Raw genomic sequence first — 22,247 nt, forward strand, 5'->3', positions numbered from 1 at the left:
CTTCCTTTTTTCCCAGGAGCCACATAGGTAAAGCCATCCTGAGCCAGCCAGCTTGTGTGTCCAAACTCCTCTCCCTGCTGCTTGACCAACGCCCGTCTCCAAAGCTGGTCCTTATTATTCTCCAGCTGTGCCGGGCGGCGCTGCCTCTGATGAGCGTAGAAGATTGTGGAAACGTGGAGCTCCCACCCTGGAGCTACTCTGTCCCCTCCTTAAACAGTGAGCAGGAGGATCCCAGCGACCCAGCTTCCAAGATCGCCTCCTTGCTCTTAGCAAAGCTGGCAGATTACGTGGTTCCAGGTGAGAAGCTCCTCAACAGGAGAGTAGCATGGCAGTGCAGGCTTCCTGGGCCCAGTCAGGTCCCCACTTGCATCTGTGCTTCCTGTGGTGAAAGACTGAGTGACGGAGAAGGGAGCGGGGACAGAGGAATAGAGAAGGGGGAAGAGAGATTCCAAATCCCAAACCATTATTTTTCATTTTAGCAGAGCCGCCAAAACACCACTGCAGTTTTCCTGAACGAGCTTTGTTTTTTACTTAAAGGATGTCAGACAGTTCTTTCTCCAACCGCTTCTGAACCTGACACCACATTGACAAAAACCAGTCCCAAGAATTCCTTGAAAGGAGATAAAGATCCTGGAGAAGAGAGTGAGGCTGTGGATGGCAAGCTCTCGATATTTATCCACAAGCGGGAAGACCAGTCGTCCCATGAAGTCCTTCAGCCGTTGCTAAGGTGACCGTAATGATTGTGATAGCCACACGTCCTCAGGCACCACCCATGTCACAGGCACTGTGCTAAGTAAGCCCTGTACATGTATCAACTGCCTCGGCCCTCTTTACACCCCTTTCAGGTAGACACTGTCACTGTGATTCCTGTGGTGACACAGAAAGAAACTGAGGCAGTACCGAAATGCAGATGTAGTCCTCTCTGACCACAAAACCCAAGCTCTGAACCACAACTTGGTACTGTCTCTCTAAACACAACTGAGAGCTAAAGCCATGTGAACAATATATTATTGTCTATGGGAAGTCTCCAGTGTGACTTGGGCTTTGAGGAGGAATAATGCAGTTTGATTTTTAGTTATTGGCATCCTTCAGCTGTTGGTAAATTTAGGTAAACTCCAACTCATCGACTGTGATTTGGAGAAACAAGAGACACTTTTTTAAAACTTTAATTAGTTGAAGTATGAAATGGTATGATTACTCAAGCAGGAAGTAAAAATACAATCATTGCCCAAATATTACAAACCTGCAGGGCTTTGTTAGTGGGATCCAGGGCAACAGGAAGGCTTGCCACATAGCACAAGGGAATTCAGAGCAGGTATTTATGTCTCAGATGGAAGAGGCCTCTCTTTACTTAAATGATCTGGCGATGTTGTCATCCTCATAATTGAATCTGCTGTCTGCCATTATGGCAACTGAAAATATTAATGGGACCATAGTATAAACTAAGCAGGATTATGGCAGGTCAGGGCTTACATGAGGAAATCTCCAGGAAACTTTCCTGGACATTGCAATGCATCATAGTACAAATTTGGTGAAAAATTTTTTTTGGAGAGCCAAGTTCGGGAGGCAGGGGAAGCTGAACTGTTAGAAAGGAAGATCCAGTCATTTGCCAAGGGATCACATTCATGGTGTCGTTAAAGTTCCCTCTCCTTGGGGTTTAGATGATGTCCTCAGGCCCTGCCTTTGTTCTGGGTTCATGTCAGTTTTTCATTTTGTGCATTATTTTCATCTGGATTTCTAGAGTTACTTATAACTCTAAAAACGCTGTTGTTTTGGGCCCTAAAGTGCTATAATTAAGCAGTAATAAATGATTTCCTTTTTGAAAAATTGAGTCTTACTGTGGATTTTAAAAGCTAGTGTTAGAGGGCCAGGCATGGTGACTCATGCCTATAATCCTAGTGCTTTAGGAGTCCAAGGCAGGAGGATGGCTTGAGCCCAGGAGCTCGAGACCAGCCTGGGCAACATAGTGAGATCCCGTCTCTTCAAAATATACAAAAATTAGCCAAACATAGTGGTGTGAACCTGTGGTCCCAGCCATTTGGGAGGCTAAGGTGGGAGAATCACCTGAACCTAGGGAGGTCGAGGCTGCAGTGAGCTGTGATCACGCCACTGCACTCCAGCGTGGGTGACAGAGCAATACCCTGTCTCAAAAAAGAAAAAAAAAAAAAAGCTTATGTTGGTGTATAATCAGGCCTCACCATGACTGGGTGGCCCCGTGACATGCAGCCCACTTTTGGCAGTGCCTGTAAGGTGTGCTCTGCTCTCTGCCTGCCTTTTTTTAGTAGTTCAGAAGGACGACCTTTCCGACTTGGTACTGGCGCCAACATGGAGAAAGTTGTGAAGATGGATCGAGACATGACCAAGGTAACCTCATGAAGTTAAACCGATTAAACCCGAAATTGTAGAGTATTTGTCATGCTTTAGATTTTCAGAACAAATTAAGAAAAGAAAAATTAGTTCAAGTTCCAACGAAGAGGCAAGGTGAGAAATTGAAGTCAGTGCCTTAATTGAGGCCATTTTAAAGAGAACTAGTCAAAATCAGTTTGTCAAAATCAGAACTTTTAGTTTTGACCTAGAAATTTTTTCTTAGCTCTTTTAAGAAAGTTTAATAGTTTAAAATTGAAAATAGTTTAATAGCCTAAAAATAGTTTGAGATAGGTGAGATAGTTGAAAATAGGTGAAAGGTTGCTAAGAAAATAACAGATAATAAGAATTACAAATACCTTATTAAAAATATAAAAATATGCCCAGGCTCACACATAATCAAAGGAAAGGAATAAAAACAATAGTAATATATCATTTTCCATCTGTCAGACAAGTAAAGTCAAGAAAAATTAATAATAGTCTTTATTGTCACGGTGAGGGTAAATAAAGTCTCAAGTGTCCAGGGAGAAACACAGTGTGTTCTTCACAGTTTTGTTTGAAAAAACAAAATAGGCCAGGTGCTGTGGCTCACACCTGTAATCCCAGCACTTTGAGACACCAAGGCAGGTGGATCACCTGAGGTCAGGAGTTCAAGACCAGCCTGGCCAACATGGCAAAACCCTGTCTCTACTAAAAAATACAAAAATTAGCCAGGCGTGGTGGCAGGCACCTGTAATTCCAGCTACTTGGGAGGCTGAGGCAGGAGAATTGCTTGAACCCGGGAGGCGGAGGTTGCAGTGAGCCAAGATCACACCATTGCACTCTAGCCTGGGCGACAGAGCAAAACTCAATCTCAAACAACACAAAAACAAAAAATAGGATCCACGTACTCATAAACAGGGGATTGGTTAAGAAATTATTGCAGTCATATAATGAAATGCTGTGCAACTATGAAAAACAATGAGGTAGATCTCCATGTATTAATATGGAAGAGTCTCTGTGATACACTGATAACTGATAAAAGCAAAATGAAATGCAGCCTGCATGTCGGGGCCCTCTGATATGTATGCCAGAATTTGCACGGAAGTGATCTAGATGACTAACCATTATCTCAGCCTGAATGAGGTCTGGGATGTCTATGGAAATTTTACTCTCTACATATAATATTTTATGTTTGAATTAAAAAAAAATGAGCGTGGATGGCTTTGGTAATTGAGGGGAAAGCGACTTGAAAAATATAGTGCTGGGAAGAATGAAATGAATCTTCTCAGTGTCTTCAACCTCACCTCCAGGGTGGCTGTTGCGAAGTGATTACAGAAGAGGCTGCAGCCGCCCTGCGGAAAGCCACCAAGTGGGCACAGTCGGGCCTCATCGTCAGCATTGGGCCACCTGTAGAGTCTATCAACCCAGAGGCTGTGAGTGGACTATCCACAGGTGACAAAAAGAAAACCGCCCAAACTTCCATTTGCCGAGAGAGGAACTCGGAGCTTGCGAGGTAAACCTTCCACAGGTAGAAGCTATCCACACTCATCTCAGGTTTACTTTGTAATGGGTTTGTTTTTCATATTTTAATTTTCTGCCATCCCCTTGACCTCTTGGAAATGAGGCCTCCATCTGCTGTAGTAGTTGCACTCAAGGTACAGCCTGGAGTACGTCGGAGAGTAATGACTATCCGGGTAGATCTGAGGTTGTCATGAAAGAATAGAGGGATGCTCCTGGCTGAGGGGACATTTATAGCCAGAGGATTCTTTTGAGTAGTATTAAAAAACTCTGGTTTTGCTACCTTTATTTCTTGCAAATGGTACATCTCCACTGCCCCAACTGAACACACACACACACACACTTCTTTCTAGGAACAGAAGCAGCAGTTAAGTGTTACCTCAGTGAAGTTGGTTCGAGGTGTTTTGTGCTTGAAAGCCAGGAATAGTTGCAGTGCAGTGTCTTTCCCTGATCCTCATGGCTTATAAATAAAGTTTGAGGTCCATTGTTTGAGGCAGTTCTTCAGATACCACAAAGAATATGACACAGTGATTTCTTCCTAATGATAATGCAGCTTCTTGTTTTCTCAGTCAATGGAATCCCCTTTTTCTTATGTAAATAGAAAAGGTTTCTCTCTGATGCTAACCCTGAAAGCCACTTCCCTGCAGTCTTAATCATCACTGGGCACTAACACTTTTTCCTGTTGACACTTGCAGGACTGATCCCGTGCGTCCCTTCATCAGTGGGCACGTGGCAAACAGCATGGCTGCAGAAGTGATCGCCTTGCTACATAGCTTGCTCATGGCACCCGAATCAAATGCTGCTCAAATATGGACGACAACAGCAGAGAAGGTTAGCACAGTGTTGCTACTCAACTGAGAAAGTAAGAAGTAAGCTAATTAGAGTTAGAATCATACCCAGCAAGGGGCATTTTAGTAAAGAGAAAATTTCCAAATTCGTCAGATATACCTGTTAACTGACTTTCCCCTGGAATTTGCCTTGCTGTAGTAGTTTCAACTCTGTTAACCTATATCTCCTGTCACTGCCAGTTCTCATTTTGCAGAAGATAGGACAGTATTCCCAGGGAAAGAGTGACAGGTCTTGTTTCTCTTCTTCTTGCTTATGTTAGATTGGTACTGACATTAGGAGATCATGCAGCATTGGTTTATTGGATTTAAGCATACTCGCTAAGTCCGAGGAGGCCTCTGCGTGATTTACACTGCCTGAGTGCCCTATTAGTAAGTGATTCATCATTACAAACAGTATCCCAGTTGCCTGAAACTACAGATCTGTAATCAATTCCCACTTTCCTCAGCTACTCTTCAAGTGAACCCCTTATGACATGTCCTGAAGGTAATTGAGTGTTTACAAGTGGACAGTATGCTGGGGTGGTTTTCCTTCAGATAAATGATTGTTTCATTTTAGAGGTTTTAGTGACATGATGTTTTATTCTCCCAGTTGTGTATTTCCAATTTTGTCCCGTTACATAGACAAATATGGGCAAATGTCATTGGCCATACCTGATAGCTTTTTGGTCCTTCATATGTCCAGAGTTCCTTCAACACATGGGACCCAGGCACTGTTGTAGACACTTGTCACCCTTGGCATCAAAACAACCAAAGCTTTAACTCCTAGTGCACGGGCTGCTTTTATATTTAGGTTCTGTCTCAAGCACTGATGTACATTCCACAATTGGGGAAATATGCAGAAAGCATTCTGGAAAATGGCAGCAGCAGTGGCAGGAAACTTGCCAAACTTCAGAGAATTGCCCGCCAGGCTGTTGCTGCACTGTGTGCACTTGGAGGCTTCAAAGAGACAATCAAGATAGGATCCGAGGTTCAGGTACCAACCACCATTTTCCCCAAATCATTGCTTCTCCCATATATATAAGCATCCATTGGTTAGCTGATCATCTGTAAGACAAATATTATCCAACCAGCTGGACAAAAAAACCTGTTTCTTCGAGTTAAATAAGGAATCTGAGAAACTCTTGAATTCGAATCCGCACTGTGCCACACATCATTCAGATATTAATGCAATACTATCTTAGGTTAACTGTAATACTTGTGTCCTGTAGTGTGATCAGTATCAGTCTTAGAATTGATGATGGAATTAGAATGGAAGGAAAAGAGTGTCTTCCTGCAAAAATTTATTTACCGTTAAACAGCAATAACAAGTTGTTTGTTTGTTTTGAGACAGAGTCTTGTTCTGTTCCCCAGGCTGGAGTGCAGTGGTGCAATCTCAGCTTGCTGCAACCTCTGCCTCCCAGGTTCAAATGATTCTCCTGCCTCAGCCTCCCAAGTAGCTGGGATTACAGGCACCCACCACCTTGCCCAGCTAGTTTTTGTATTTTTAATAGAGATGGGGTTTCACCATGCTGGCCAGGCTGATCTCGAACTCCTGACTTCAAGTGATCCGCCTGCCTCAACCTCCCAAAGTGCTGGGATTACAGGCATGAGCCACCGTACCTGGCCTAGCAGGAACGAGTTTCTGTTCGAGAGGACAGCACGTTGTGATCACCTTGCAGTTAGGTTTTAGGGCCTTATTATAAGTCATGTCTAGGGATTGGTATCTGCTACGCTGGTAGTATAAACTACTGTAACGCCAACAATGGCAACTATAAATTTATTCTTTCCTCTTGTCTCATAACACAGCTGCCCACACATCAGAGCTGGTTGGTAGCGCTAATCTATCTCTGTCTCCAGGTTTTAGGTAGAGGAATCTCAGGAAGCATTGGAGTAGTGGCTTCTATCAATGAACAGGAAGGTATAGCTACAGTCAGATTCCCACCCATAGACTGTAGAAAGACTTCGCAAGCATCAGACACATTGACTATTCCATTGTCTAGACTTTGTGTTCCAAGATCAGAGGTAAGGTGATTTTTAAATGCTTCATAAAATATCTGCCAATGGTAACTGTACTGTAATGAGTCTATGCACATGCTCAGTGCAGAAGCACAAATGCTTGGTTGTCTTAAATTGTACTTGCGATGTATGTTTATATATTGGTTATAGTTATTGAATAGTAATGCTTATGTGAAAATTTTCATCTAGATGACCAAATTCATTTATTTGTTGGTTAGGGCTATTCTACAGTGTATTTTTAATTGTTTTGATGTGTTTTGCAGTTTTCTGTATGGTGATTTTATTTTTTTAACTGAAAATTTAAGAACTCCAGATAATAATAACACCCTCATTTCTTATAAACTAACTACTTGAATTTAACTTTTTGCCATGCCCCCCACCGCCATCAGGCATTGCCTCTTCATAAACTGTCCATTACTGAGAAGGTAGTACAGGCAGTCCAGTCCATGTTGCTTCCTCAGGAGGGAAGTCTCTCTATTCACACCTCACTTCCTGCAACAGGAGATGGGTCAGCTCCTGTGATGGCAGTCGTTCGGCTCCTTGCTGAAATAAGGACAAGGTGAGTACCCTCCCCACGTTGCTTGATGTGCTGACGTGGTGCAAGCTGACAGAAGAAGGGATCCTTGGTGGGCCCCACCATTCCCAACTTAATGAGTCCACAGCTTGAAGCTCACACTAAACTGAGCAACAGTAACCATTCTTTTACAGTTTTTTTCCACAGTTCGTTGCATTCCTTAATTTCTGCAATTTTTGTTGCGTTCCCCAATGTCTACACTTCAAAATAAAGTTTAGCTGTTCACCTAAGAAAATAAACATACAAATGAAATGTGATGTATGAAACACATATATAAGGCCCCACTGATTTGCTTTGTTAAAAGAACTTTGTTCCATCACAGGAATAACTCTACTACCTTGAGGCAGGAGAATCGCTTGAACCCGGGAGGTGGAGGTTGCAGCGAGCCGAGATTGCGCCACTGCACTCCAGACTGGGCAACAAGAGCAAAACTCCATCTCAAATAAATAATTAAATAAATAAAATGGTTCAGGCCACATTGATACATATCTGGCCTATCACTTTCCAAACTGAAGATGGGAAACCTAGGACATGCACACAGGGGTTGGTGTTGGTCTTTTCCTGCAAATACATTTATTTAGCATTAAACAGCAATAACAAGTGTCTCTTTTTGACAGTGGAACTTCTTTTTTTTTTTTTTTCGACACAGAGTCTCGCTGTGTCACCCAGGTTGGAGTGCAGTAGCATGATCTCGGCTCACTGCAACCTCTGCCTCCCTAGTTCAAGCGATTCTCCTGCCTCAGCCTCCTGAGTAGCTGGAATTACAGGCGGGTGCCACCACCTCTGGCTAATTTTTATATTTTTAGTAGGGATGGGGTTTCGCCATGTTGACCAGGCTGGTCTCAAACTCCTGATCTCTGGTGATCCACCTGCGTTGGCCTCCCAAATTGCTGGGATTACAGGCGTGAGCCACTGTGCCTTGCCAACAGTGGAACTTCTTAGAAACTTCTAGTATGTATTTTGAATCAGGTGACAGCGATCACCATACAGATTTTCCCAGTTTTTGAATCCATCTTGCTTCCCTAGGGCACAGTTAGGAAAAGCTTTTAAGAGACAGTGCTGATTTCTCACCCGGCACTTTGTGTCTCCATTTGGTGGCGATGGCAACCATTTTTCTCTTTTCCAATTCTTCATGCAGTGTCAGCAGTTACTGTGTGGCAAAAGAGAAGTAATTTATGTATTTCCAAGACAGTCCAGCTCAGAAAAAAAGCAAGAAGAGTGGGGAGTTTGAACCTTGTTGTAAACTGGGGGACAAAATTGATTGAAATGTTTTTCACAGTTGACTTTTTTAGACAATGAACACTGATGACTTTGAAATATTGTAAATCTTTTAACATTAAGAGCATGCCTGGTCATGGCCCAGCTTTTAGAAGACAGCTTATTTTGTGAAGAATTCATACAACAATGTCCAGCAGCTGTTGAAGTTCTTAACCTAGTAGCCCAGGAATGCAGTGCTGGTAAGTACCTGAACTTTCTTTACCACCCTGTTTTATTGAATTTTCTCAGCACATTTGCAATTTGATAATGGCATGTTAAGTGTTTTCATACACACACGTCAAAACAGCTGAGCTGTGAGGACAACACCTGTCACAACTCACATGCATCACAGACCTAGAAATGTAAATAAAATGCTTTAATCTATATCAGTTAGGAAATCAGCATTTTTCAGTTTAGCTTTAAGACCATGTCAGAGTGTTTTGTTTTCTTCATTCCTATTGATTTGTTGCCTTTATTTACCTACTAGAACTATAATATTTAGGAGCTGTCCTTAGGGCTGGTGTGTACATTTTGACTGTTGTCATGGGCTACATTTGAATTCCCAGTCAAGAGTTTGCACTAACATCCATCCTGGCATGTGTGTGTGTGTCTGTGTGTGTATGGAAAAGTCCAAACAAATACCAAAATTGAGAGACTAGTATAATGAACCTTCAGGATTACATTATCCAGTTTCAACAGTTGTCAACTCATAACTGATCCTGTTTTATCTGTGCTGCAACCCCTGGAATTATTTTTAATCCTAGATATTATTTTATTCATCAATATTTTAGCATATGTCTCTGAAAAATAAAGAATCTTATATAACTACAACACCATTATCACCTATCTACATTATTAACAGTAATTTTAAAATATTATTAAGTATCTAAGCTGGGCATGGCAGCACGTGCCTGTAATCCCAGCTCCTTGGGAAGCTGAGGCAGGAGGATCGCTTGAGCCTAGGAGTTTGAGTGCAGCCTGGGCAACATCGTGAGACCCTATCTCTAAAAATATGTGTATATACGTATCTAGTCAGTGTTTAACTTCCTAATTTTCCCATAACGGTCATTCTTGTTTTTTACATTTATTTATTTAAATGAGGATCCAAATAAAGTTTACAAATTGTCACTTTGTTGCTGTGTCTTTTTAATCTATTTTAAAATATAGAGTCCTCTTAGTCTTTGCTTTTTTTGTTTTGTTTTGTTTTTTTCTGCCTTACAATTTGTTTGTGGAAGGTTTCCCAGTCTGAATTTTGATGACCGTATCCCTGTGGTGTCATTTACTATGTTCATTTACCCTTCTATTTCCTACAGATTGGTAGTTGGCCTGGTTAAATGAAAATTTACCTTTTGTCCCTAAGGATATAACTGGACTCTAAGTGAAATTGTTCACAATTCAATTAGCATTCCTTCAATGCTCTAATGCTAACATTTTCACAAACTACATGTTAGAAATGGACAGCTTTAAACTCCCTTAGTGTTTGTAGGTTCATCCTTTTTTTTTTTTTTTTTTTTTGGTCCTTTAAAAAATCTGTATTACTTTTTCTCATGGCATTTATTTTGTCAGTAACTCTCTAATATCTTTTCTGTTTGTAATTTTTGTTACTCTTTCACATTGTGGTCATTTCTGTTGTTTTCTTTTTCTTTTTAAATTTGTCTATATCTGTTTTACTTCTCACATCTCTTTCTTTTGATAAGGGTAGTGCCTTGGATTCAGCAGAAGCTCCAGCTGGGAGATCCAGGAACCATTAATAAACCTCAGAGAGATCCTAAGAATAGAGAACAAGAACAGAAGCAAGGGGTGTGCTAGGCTTCAAGGGTGAAATTACTTGTGACTTCGTTTTGTACTCTTAGTAGGTCCTTAGTTCACTGCCTCTGACTTTTTTTATATTGTTGGCTTAGATTGCTTTCAAAGACATATTTTGACTGATTATAGCAGCATATAACATGCTGAATTAATCATTTGATTTTCTATGGGACTGTTTCTGGGTATCCTCTTTTATATATTTTATAGAATAAAGAGGTCTTAATTGTGAAATTTACATTGATACTGAATGCACAAGGTAGGATTTGTAATAATTTAGAGCAGTGGTCTCACATGGTTTTGATCATAGTCCACCTAACCTATTTTTCCTAGTGGAAAACCACTTTGCGGTAACAAAGAGTTGCAAAGAAATGTGTGGGAAGTGCTTGTTAATTACTACAAAAGAGAAGACTATGAGCTTATGCACATTGATTTGTATTCTAGTATTCTAAATAGTATCCTATGTAAAGTTGAAGAATCCTTGGGCCGGGCGCGGTGGTTCACGCCTGTAATCCCAGCACTTTGGGAGGCCGAGGCGGGTGGTCACGAGGTCAGGAGATCGAGACCATCCTGGCTAACACAGTGAAAGACCGTCTCCACTAAAAATACAAAAAATTAGCCGGGCGTGGTGGTGGGCGCCTGTAGTCCCAGCTACTCGGGAGACTGAGGCAGGAGAATGGCGTGAACCTGGGAGGCGGAGCTTGCAGTGAGCGGAGATCCCGCCACTGCACTCCAGCCTGGGCAACAGAGCAAGACTCTGTCTCAAAAAAAAAAAAAAAAAAAAAAAAATTCTTAATAACTCACTTATTAGGTTACCAGAAATGGTTCTGACATTTAAAGTAAATAGCAAAGTTTACTGACTCCAGTATCAGTGATAAAAACCAGAGGGAAAAACCTATATCCCGGGTTACTTTGCAGATCAGTGGTAGATTCTCAGGCCTACAAGGGAAGCATAGACTATGCTCAGGAGAAAAACTGTTTAATAAACAAGATTCAAGGTGAGGGTTAGGTAGAGGAGAGAGAGTTATTTGATTTTCATTTTTTAAGGTATTAAAATTTTTATTTTATATATGAAAATGTCATGAAATTTATCAGCGATAATGTATTGATACTCAAATTTTTAAAATTTTTAAATGTTAAAATATTTTAATCAACTTCCGTTATTTTTCCTCTTCTGGGATGAATTAAGTGGCAAACTTGGCCATACTAATATTTACTCACTGATAGCTAAATTTTATAGCGTCTCTATCTAAAGAAGACAGTACCAGATTCCATTTGGTCTAGGGAGATAGCACTACAAAACTTTTTTCCTTGAAAAAATATTCCTGAAGGACGGGCGTGGTGGCTCACGCCTGTAATCCCAGCACTTTAGGAGGCTGAGGCGGGCAGTTCAAGAATAGCCTGGCCAACATGGTGAAGCCCTCTCTCTACTAAGAATACACAAATTAGCCAGGCGTGGTGGGGTGTTCCTGTAATCCCAGCTACTCGGGAGGCTGAGGCACGAGAATCGCTTGAACCCGGGAGTTGGAGATTGCCACGAGCCGAGATCGTGCCACTGCACTCCAGCCTGGGTGACAGAGCAAGGCTCTGTCTGAAAAAAAGAAAGAAAGAAAGAAAAATATTCCTGAGACATTAACTAGATCCCTCGGTTGAAATAACAGAGGACCAGATTTTTGAACCTAAAGAAAAGGCACATAGGAACCAAAAAAGTTCTCAACATTATTTTACCCCCTTGCAGAAGCTAGAATCTCCCAGTTTCAGCTGTTTCCTCTTCTCCCAGCTTCCTAATGTACTTATTCCTGAGCGAGATGTTCTCCAACTTTGGAAGTTCCTTGGAACTCCCAGGAAGCATGATTACAAAGTCAGAATTTTAAGTAGAGGGTGGTCCCAGACGGCAGGCTACAGGAACCATCAGACTTCACTGGAAGACACAGGGCTCTAAGTTTTGCCCTGACTCTCCTTACTTTACCTACCCTTCTCCTGAGCTTTCCTGGATTCTACACTGAGCAGTCCCTCTGCTGAGATCCAGGCTTAGCAGCTACTTCTTTAAAAATATCCCCCTCCCCAGCCTCATGAATGCACCAAATTGATAACCAAAGTCATTCCTTACTCTGGAATCAGCTCTCCTTCCCGATTTCCCTGCTTTACTTAATATTCAGACTAATTTTGTTTTTGTTTTTGTTTTTGTTTTTTGAGACAGGGTTTCGCTTTGTCGCCCGGGCTGGAGTGCAGTATTGCAATCAAGGCTCACTGCAGCCACAACCTGGGCTCAGGCAATCCTCTTGCTTCATCCTCCTAAGTAGCTGGGACCACAGGTGCACACCACCATGCCTGGCTAATTTTTTTTTTTGTTTTTTTAAAGGCAGTCTTGCTCTGTCACCCAGGTTGGAGTACAGTGGCACGATCTTAGCTCACTACAACCTCTGCCTCCCAGGTTCAGGTGATTCTTCTGCCTCAGCCTACTGAGTAGCTGGGATTACAGGTGCCCGCCACCACACCTGGATAATTTTTGTATTTTTAGTAGAGATGGGGTTTTACCATGTTGGACAGACTGTTCGCAAACTCCTGACCTCAAGCGATCTGCCCAGACCTCAAGTGATCTGTCCAGACCTCAAGTGATTCAGCCTGCCAAAGTGCTGGGATTACAGGTGCGAGCCACTACACCCAGCGTAATTTTTTTAATTATTAGAAAAATGAGGGCCAGGCACTGTGGCTCACGCCTGTAATTTCAGCACTTTGGGAGGCCGAGGTGGGTGGATTACCTGAGGTCATGGGTTCTAGACCAGCCTGTCCAACGTGGTGAAACCCCGTCTCTACTAAAAATACAAAAATTAGGCCGGGTGCGGGAGCTCAAACTTGTAATCCCAGCACTTTGGGAGGCCAAGGCGGGTGGATCACAAGGTCAGGAGTTCGAGACCGCCTGGCCAAGATGGTGAAACCCCATCTCTACTAAAAATACAGAAATTAGCCAGGTGTGGTGGTGCACGCCTGTAGTCCCAGCTACTCCGGAGGCTGAGGCAGAAGAATCACTTGAACCTGGGAGGCAGAGGTTGCAGTGAGCCGAGATCACACCACTGCACTCCAGCCTGGGTGGCACAGTGAGACTACGTCTCAAAAAAAAAGAAAAAAAAAAAATTAGCTGGGCACGGGGGTGAGTGCCTATAATCCCAGCTACTCAGGAGGCTGAGGCAGAAGAATCGCTTGAACCCAGGAGGCAGAGGTTGTAGTGAGCTGAGATCATGCCATTGCACTGCAGCCTGGTCAACAAAGCGAGACTCCATCTCAAAAAAAAAAAGAAAAGAAAAGAAAAAGAAACACGAGATGGGGTCTCCCTATGTTGCCTCTGGGCTCAAGTGATCTTCCCTCCTTAGCCTCCCAAAGTGCTAGGATTACAGGCATGAGACACCATGCTAGGTTAGTTTTGATGCCCAGATACTGAGTCAAGTATAATGCCTCTTCCTTGTTCCTTCACATCCAATCACTTGCCATATCCAGTTCTTCCTTTAAAATGCTCCTGAGGCTGGGCACAGTGGCACACACCTGTAATCCCAGCACTTTGGGAGGCCAAGGCAGGTGGAATGCTTGAGCCCAAAAGTTTGAAACCAGCCTGGGCAAAATGGGAGAAACTCTGTATCTACAAAAAAGCCAGGCCTGGTGGTGGATACTTGTAGTCCCAGCTACTTGGGAGTTTGAGGTAGGAAGATCACCTGAGTCCAGGAAGTCAGCACTGCAGTGAGCTGTGATTGCACCACTGCCCTCCAGCCTGAGAGAGAGAGACCCTGTCTCAATAAAATAAAATAAGATGCTCCTGAAATTTATCCCTTTCCTGCCCGTTTTCACTACCAACCCTTTAAAACAGGTGTTTTTTACATTGTAATTTTTATAGCCTGGGCAACATAGCAAGGCCTTGTCTCTACAAAAAATACAAAAAATTAACCAGGTGTGGTGGCTCACGCCTGTGGTCCTACCTGCTTGGGAGGCTGAGGTGGGAGGATCACTTCAGCCTGGGAAGCAGAGGTTTCAGTGAGCCGCGATCACGCCACTGCACTCCAGCCTGGGTAACAGAGCGAGATACTTTGTCTCAAAAAAACAAAAATTTGTAGAGACGGGTTCTCACTATGTCTCCCAGGCTGGTCTCAAACTCCTGGGCTCAAGCAGTCCTGCCTCAGCCTCCAGAAGTGCTAGAATTATAGGCATGCACCACCATGCAGGGCCAAGGCAGGTGCTTCTTATCTATCTATCTATCTATCTATCTATTTATTTATTTATTTATTTAGAGACAGAGTCTCCGTCTGTCACCCAGGCTGGAATGCAGTGGCGTGATCTCAGCTCACTGCAACCTCTGCCTCCTGGGTTCAAGCGATTCTCATGCCTCACCCTCCCAAGTAGCTGGGATTACAAGCATGTGCCACCATGCCTGGCTAATTTTTGTATTTTTTGTAGACATGATGGTTTGCTATGTTGGCCAGGCTGGTTTTAAACTTTTGGCCTCAAGTTATCTGTCTGCCTCAGCCTCCCAAAGTGCTGGGATTACAGGCGTGAGCCACCACACCCGGCTTTCTAAGACCTAACTTCATAATATTTTCATTAAGCCTTTCTGGATGCTTGAATGAAGTCACTGCTCATTCACCTGTGCCTCTGCTTGTACCTTGTATTACATAATCACATACTGCAGCCTTGCACTGCGCTCTTTACTGTGTGTGTGTGCCTGTGTGTGGTGTGCGTGTGTGCGCACTTTATTTTCCCTCCATAGTAGGAGCTTTGGCTCATTTATCTTTGTATTCTCCAACACCTTGCAGTGCGCCTTGCTCATAGCAGGTGTTCCATAGATATTAGATTTTTAAAGATTAATTTAGATGATAAGGATAATAGTCTTCATTTATTAGATGATGAGAATAATAACACGTTTATTGAAAGCCTGTGCCAGGGACTTAGCCACGGGCTTTACTTATTTCATCACGTCTTCACAACAGCCCTGTGATACACAGGTACTGTTGTTACCCAGTATTGCAAGTGAGATGATAAGTACTGAGTACTGAGGCCAGGTTCTGAATCCAGGAGTTGGACTGCACCAGAGGCTAAGCACTTGCCCTCATTGTTGTGCTGCTGGGCTACGTATGAAAGACAAAGATGTCTCGGGGTATTTGTTCTTCTGTAAGAATTTCAGGCCAGGCGTGGCGGCTCGTGCCTGTAATCCCAGCACTTTGGGAGGCCAAGGCAGGCGGATCACCTGAGGTCAGGAGTTTGAGACCAGCCTGGCCAACATGGTGAAACCCTGTCTCTACTAAAAATACAAAAATTAACCGGGTATGGTGGCACGTGCCTGTAATCCCAGCTACTCGGGAGGCCGAGGCAGGAGAATCTCTTGAACCCAGGAGGGGAGGTTGCAGGGAGCCAGGATTGTACCACTGCACTCCAGCCTGGGCAACAGAATGAGACTCTGTCGCAAAAAAAAAAAAAAAAATAGAATGTCATTGAGCTCTGTAAGTGCATTTTATTGTTTTGATGCTGTTCCAAAAGAGTCAGCATACTCTTGGGAGTAGCAGGAACTGTTTTCACAGATTCAACATGTGCCTTCTACAGGAGAGCGACTTGCAGTTGTGGAGGTACAGTGTGAACGGCTGAGGATGCTCTACCGGGACTGTGCTCGGCCCCCACCGCCTCCTTTGCAGGCTGACCGGAGACAGGTGAGCCCTCTGTGGTGCTTTGCACCTCCTGCAGCCACCACACACATCATTGAGTAAGGCCAGCAGCAAGTTAAGGACATTTAGAGTAAGTGTTTGCAAAGCTGTTTGGAGGTGCGTTCTTTTGCGGTGACATGCCCTCCTTTGCGGTGCCATGCTCTCATCTTTGACTGTCAAAGCAAATTAAGCTGACATTCTGAATATTGGAAAATTATAGCAGGGGAACAAAACTTAGTAATTTATAAATAGCTTCCTTGTGTTGTCAATAATAAAACGAAAGCTTTTTTTTAAAGTTTAGAGATACAGTCCCTTTCATAATAGAGAATATGAGTGAGTAATTAAAAAACAAAAGTGGGCTGGGCATGGTGGCTCATGCCTGTACTCCCAACATTTTGAGAGGCCAAGGTGGGCAGATCACATGAGGCTGGAAGTTTGAGACCAGCCTGGCCAACATGCTGAAACCCCATCTCCACTAAAAATACTAAAATTAGCTGGGCATGGTGGTGCACATTGGTAATCCCAGCTACTTGGGAGGCTGAGGCAGGACAGTCGCTTGAACCTGGGAGGTAGAGGTTGCAGTAAGCCGAGATTGTGCCACTGCACTCCAGCCTGGGGGACACAGCAAGACTCTGTCTTCAAAAAAAAAAAAAAAAAAAAGAGGGACAAAATGTTAAAAAATAGATACATCTGTTAATGTTCTTAGCAGCATTATTCACAATAGCCAAAAAGTGGAAACTGCAAATATCCATCAATTGATGAATAAATAAACAAAATATGCTATAGCCATGTAATGGAATATCATTTGTTTATAAAAAGGAATGAGGTTTTGATATATGCTACAACATGAATGAACTTGAAATTACACTAAGTGAAAGAAGCCAGACACAAAAGACCGCATCTTATATAAGTCCATCTATATGAAATGTCTAGTGCAGGTAAATCCATAGACATAGAAAATAGATTAGTGATTGCCAGGGTCTGGGGACAAAGGAGAGTTAAGGAAAGAGAGGAACAGGGATTGACTACTAAAGTGTATGGAATTTCCTTCAGTAGGGACAAAAATGTTCTAAAATTAGGTCACGATAATAGTTGCACAATTCTGTGAATATACTAAAAACCATTGACTTACCCCATAAATGTATACACCTACCATGTACCCATAAATATTAAAAATCAAAACAAAACATTGACTTATACACTTCAAATGGGTGAATTGTGTGTTACATGAATTCGTTTTTTTGTTTTTTTGTTTTTTTAAAATGGAGTCTCGCTCTGTCACCGAGGCTGGAGTGCAATGGCCAGATCTCAGCTCACTGCAACCTCGACCTCCTGGGTTCAACCGATTCTCCTACCTCAGCCTCCCGAGTAACTGGGATTCTGCAGCCTGGGCAACAGAATGAGACTCTGTCTCAAAAAATAAAAATAAAATAAAAAAATAAAAAAATAAAAAAAGATGCTTTTATCTGATAGAGAAGCTTGAGATTTTTATGATTAGAATGATTAAAAATAAAACTGAGAAAGCAAGACAACTAACCTTTAAAAAAAGAAAAAGGAAGTGTCACTATGGTACCCCTGCTTAGCTTTGAGCTGAATATTAAGTCATGCATTTATAAATTGAACTAAAATTTGTTCTGTAACTACATGGGGACTATAAGAGGATGGAGACCAGACCTTGGAATTGATGATAATGGAAGATAAATAGTGTCTTAAAAGGGTAGTAAAAATTTTATTTGGAAAAAAGATATGCTTTTTAAAAAATATACGTGCCTGGTGGGGCATGGTGGCTCACGCCTATAATCCTAGCATTTTGGAAGGCCAAGACAGGATAGCTTGAGCCCAGGAGTTTGAGATCAGTCTGGGCAATATAGCAAGACCCCATCTTTACAAAAAAATACAAAAATTAGCTGAGTGTGGTGATGCACACCTATAGTCCCAGCTACTGGGGAGGCTGAAGCAAGAGGATCACTTGAGCCCAGGAGCTTGAGGCTGCATCTAGCTGTGATTGCACCACTGCACTCCAGCCTGGGTGATGGGAGTGAGACTCTGTCTCTAAATAAATATGTGTGTGTGTGTGTGTGTGTGTGTGTGTGTGTGTGTGTCTGTATTTTAATACCATCAGATAAAATTTTTTTCTTCTTTGAGAAAATAAAGGGATTGGTGTTTGCAGTTCTACTGAATATGGGTTTTTCCCCTCAATGCAGCCCAAAGAGATTACTTGGAGCCCCTCGCGAGTGTTTCCGCCTGTTCGAGCCTGCATGTTCTCATCTCATCTTACCTCAGTCACCTTCCTGGCTGACCCCAGTGCTGGGGGAGGCCTGCCCCGGGGCACTTTTATCTATGCCACATCACCACTGCCAGTTCAGGTGAGACATCACATGACCCACTGTCTTTTGCATTTTCGAATTTGAAAGAAAAAGCAGGTCTCAGGCCCGGGTTTAGCCCTCTGATTGCTGCTCTCTTCTGGCATCTCTTCAGGCCCCGTCTTTTTACTGGGAAATTGAAATCGTTTCCTATGGAGATACCGATGATGACACCGGGCCCATAGTTTCCTTTGGCTTCACTACAGAAGCAGAGAAGCGAGATGGGGCTTGGACTAATCCAGTGGGCACTTGTCTTTTCCATAAGTAAGTAAAAGAATTAGCTCGGCGTGACAGAGAACAGTAGCCTCCCACAAGGTGTGTAAGGTGTTCAGGAAGTCAAAATAGAGTTCTGTCTTCAAGTGAGTTTGGGGAAAGGAGAGCATTTTTTTTCCATTCTGGAGATTTCCAGTGCACATTAGTAAGATTCCTTCCTAGTTGTCCTGTAATTTTTTAAAAACCTGTTTATTTTCCAAATTCTATAACCCTTTATTCTAGGAATACAGTTTGGGAAATACTGGTGTGGGTATTTTAATACTGAAGTGATATTGTAATAATCTTACAATGCTGACCCCCCAACTTCACCACTTCCCTGCTTGCGTGTTGGCCAGTGAGGCTTATCTTTCTTGTCTTTGACCTCCCTTCTTTGTATTTTTCATAGCAACGGCCGAGCCGTGCACTACAATGGCTCCAGTTTGTTACAGTGGAAGAGCGTTCGCTTAGACGTGACTCTCTCCCCCGGTGAGTGCAGTGGGAGCTTTTCCACCCTGTGTGATTCTGTTGGTCTCAGATTTGGGTCTAAACAGGTTAAAGTTAAATAAATTTAGCAATTGGAAATGGGCAATTTGTCATTTAGTGAAAACCAAACATATCCTTGCTGCCCCCTAGTTTACACCAAACCCCTCACTTTATGAGCCCTCACCATTAGAGCCTCCATTTGGTAACTCCAGAGTTACGTGTACTTTTGTGCTTTCATCATTAGATAATTCACAGATTTTGCTTCTATCTGAAGTTTAGTCTTTCTTCACTTATTCACTAATGAGCAAATAAATAGCTTCAAAAAAAGAGAACTCCACCTCTAGCTGTGAGGCACTGGAGAAGTGCCTTATCAGGCCAGGCACAGTAGCTCACGCCTATAATTCCAGCATTTGGGGAGGCTGAGGCAAGAGGATCAGTTGAGCCCAGGAGTTCAAGACCATCCTGGACGACATGGCGAAACCCCATTACTACAAAAAAATACAAAAATTAGTGGTGGCACATGCCTGTGGTCCCAGCTACTCGAGAGGCTGAGGCAGGGAAATCACTTGAACCCAGAAGGTTGAGGCTATGGTGACCTGTGATCATACCACTACACTCCAGCCTGGGTGATAGAGTGAGACCCTATCTCAAAAAACAAAGAGAGAGAGAGAAATACCTTATTGGTGGATATAGCCTATAAACATCTGGTCAAGCTTTGATAAATATTCTGCCTCTATGTTTCAGTCACATAGACAGTCAACTCAATAAAGAACCCTTTCCTCCTTCTTTTTAGCCTCTGTGTAAATAACTAGATCTATATAGTAGTTGAATTAGGATTGGCCCTACATACTCCAGCTGTAGCAAAAAAACAGAATTGTCCTGCTGACATTTGAAGCAGCCGAATATGTTGGTTACTTATTTTTAGACAATACATCTTAGGCTTCATCTATAATAAAACTTAAATTGATAAACTTAGTAAGCAGTCTGGGATGATGAGATGGGGAATATGAAGTCACTCCAATAGGTAACCTCTTGTAGCTGCCTGGAGGGTACTTTTGCCATCACTTGTCCTTAAGGGAGCTGCTTGTTAAATTACACTTTTCCTGGGAGCACAGTGTGGTTTTTGTGTGTGTGTGTGTGTTTTGTTTGTTTGTTTGTTTGTTTGTTGTTTTGAAATGGAGTCTTGCTCAGGCTGGATGCAGTGGTGCAATCGCAACTCACTGCAACCTCCACCTCCCAGGCTCAAGCAATTCTCCTGCCATAGCCTCCCGAATAGCTGGGATTACAGGTGCCTGCCACCATGCCCAGCTAATTTTTGTATTTTTAGTAGAGATGGCATTTCACCATGTTGGCCAGGCTGTCTCAAACTTCTGACCTCAAGTAATCTGCCTGCCTCAGCCTCCCAAAGTGCTAGGCTCTCAGGTGTCAGCCACCACACCCGGCCCCTGGCAGCATAGTGTTTTTACTCAAGCCAAGTCTTGGTATGACTTGGAAATCATTTCAGGGCAAAGTAGTTTTTCTCTTACTTCACAAAGCAGAACTCAGACATCTCAGCAGAGTACTTACCTAAGTGCTTTAAACACAAAAGGGTGTGTGGGGCGGGGTGGGGGGCAGTGGTAGGGTGGGGGAGCGTTTTCAGTGTTTTTATTTTCTTGTTGCTGTATTTGTTATTTTATCAGTTTTGCTTTTTGAGAACATTTAGGACTGGACCACGGGCATACAGACTACCCTCTTCCTAGAGAAATGTGTCTGCAAAGGAATAGGAATTACAACCCAATCTGTGTAACAGAATCTCAACCCCTCTACCAATACATGGGCTTCCATTCATCAGCAGATACTTGCTGAGCATCTCTTACCTGTTAGGCCCTCTTCTGGCCCCTGGGGATGCCGTGGCGAACAATGACAAGTCCCCGACTATTGGGAAGCTCGCATTCCTATGGTACCTAAGCCATAGGAGACTCTGTGATCAAAACAGCACCTTAGAACTTCATCCACTTATTGCAGAGTTTAGAAAAGATAGATTATAAGGCCACACATGCTAGCAGCTTGCTTGAGACAGCTGATGTAAGAGAAGCTGATATGATTGACAGGCTCCTCTTGGTTCTGTGAGTCCTACCTCAGTGTCCAGTCATCTTGTCAGATAGCAGCCTGGATTATGTTAGTTACCTTCACTTTTTGCAAAATGCCTTAAATGCTTATAAGTAGGGAACCTAATGGAATTTAATGGTCTATATTTAGCTTACATTGTGAGTGGAGTTTAAAATTATATATGTATTTTTTTTTCTTTTCTTTTCTTTTCTTTTCTTTTTTTTTTTTTTTTTTTTTGAGACGGAGTCTTGCTCTATCCCCCAGGCTGGAGTGCAGTGGCTGGATCTCAGCTCACTGCAAGCTCCGCCTCCTGGGTTTATGCCATTCTCCTGCCTCAGCCTCCCGAGTAACCGGGACTATAGGCGCCTGCCACCTCGCCCGGCTAGTTTTTTGTATTTTTTAGTAGAGACGGGGTTTCACCGTGTTAGCCAGGATGGTTTCGATCTCCTGACCTCGTGATCCACCCGTCTCGGCCTCCCAAAGTGCTGGGATTACAGGCTTGAGCCACCGCGCCTGGCCTTTTCTTTTCTTTTCTTTTTTTTTTTTTGAAACTGGGTCTCACTCTGTCACCCAGGCTAGAGTGCAGTGGTGCAATCATAGCTCACTGCAGCCTCGACCCCCTGGGTTCAAGTGATCCTCCCACCTCAGCCTCCTGAGTAACTGGGACCATAGGCACACACCACCATGCCTGACTAATTTTTGTATTTTTGTAGAGACGAGATCTCACTGTTTTGCGTAGGCTGGTCTTGAACTCCTGTGCTCAAGCAATCTTCCCACCTTGGCCTGCCAAAATGCTGGGATTACAGGCATGAGCCACCACATCTGGCCTTAAATTATATATTTTAAGGCCATTTCTGAATATTCCACCGGAGATGATATTACTATTACCTTTTTACTTGTTTGTCATAAGTAATCCTCCATGTGTCAAAAAAGAAAAACTTCCAATTTTTCTATTTCAAAAATAGTACCTAGTGTTTTTCATTTTTGTCTTGCCTGCCAGGAAAATAAAGGCTAAATTTAATATGTAATTGCGGTAACT

At 42.9% G+C, this 22,247-nt stretch overlaps 1 protein-coding gene across 9 annotated transcripts in view; it reads left to right on the top strand.

Annotated features, from left to right (window-relative positions):
- HECTD4 (HECT domain E3 ubiquitin protein ligase 4) overlaps window positions 1–22,247 on the top strand; it is a 230,032-nt gene that overhangs the window by 148,633 nt on the left and 59,152 nt on the right. For all 9 annotated transcript variants that reach the window (XM_033220529.1, XM_033220530.1, XM_033220532.1 and 6 more), the window contains exons 36-48: window positions 17–297; window positions 538–727; window positions 2,283–2,364; window positions 3,657–3,859; window positions 4,560–4,695; window positions 5,503–5,685; window positions 6,549–6,713; window positions 7,097–7,266; window positions 8,623–8,738; window positions 15,925–16,028; window positions 18,227–18,388; window positions 18,501–18,649; window positions 19,044–19,123. In XM_033220529.1, the coding sequence (XP_033076420.1) occupies window positions 17–297; window positions 538–727; window positions 2,283–2,364; window positions 3,657–3,859; window positions 4,560–4,695; window positions 5,503–5,685; window positions 6,549–6,713; window positions 7,097–7,266; window positions 8,623–8,738; window positions 15,925–16,028; window positions 18,227–18,388; window positions 18,501–18,649; window positions 19,044–19,123 (2,021 nt within the window). The remainder of the gene's footprint in view (window positions 1–16; window positions 298–537; window positions 728–2,282; window positions 2,365–3,656; window positions 3,860–4,559; window positions 4,696–5,502; window positions 5,686–6,548; window positions 6,714–7,096; window positions 7,267–8,622; window positions 8,739–15,924; window positions 16,029–18,226; window positions 18,389–18,500; window positions 18,650–19,043; window positions 19,124–22,247) is intronic.

Source organism: Trachypithecus francoisi, unplaced genomic scaffold (genome assembly GCF_009764315.1).
Source record: "Trachypithecus francoisi isolate TF-2019V2 unplaced genomic scaffold, Tfra_2.0 Lachesis_group11, whole genome shotgun sequence".
Taxonomy (NCBI): domain Eukaryota; kingdom Metazoa; phylum Chordata; class Mammalia; order Primates; family Cercopithecidae; genus Trachypithecus; species Trachypithecus francoisi.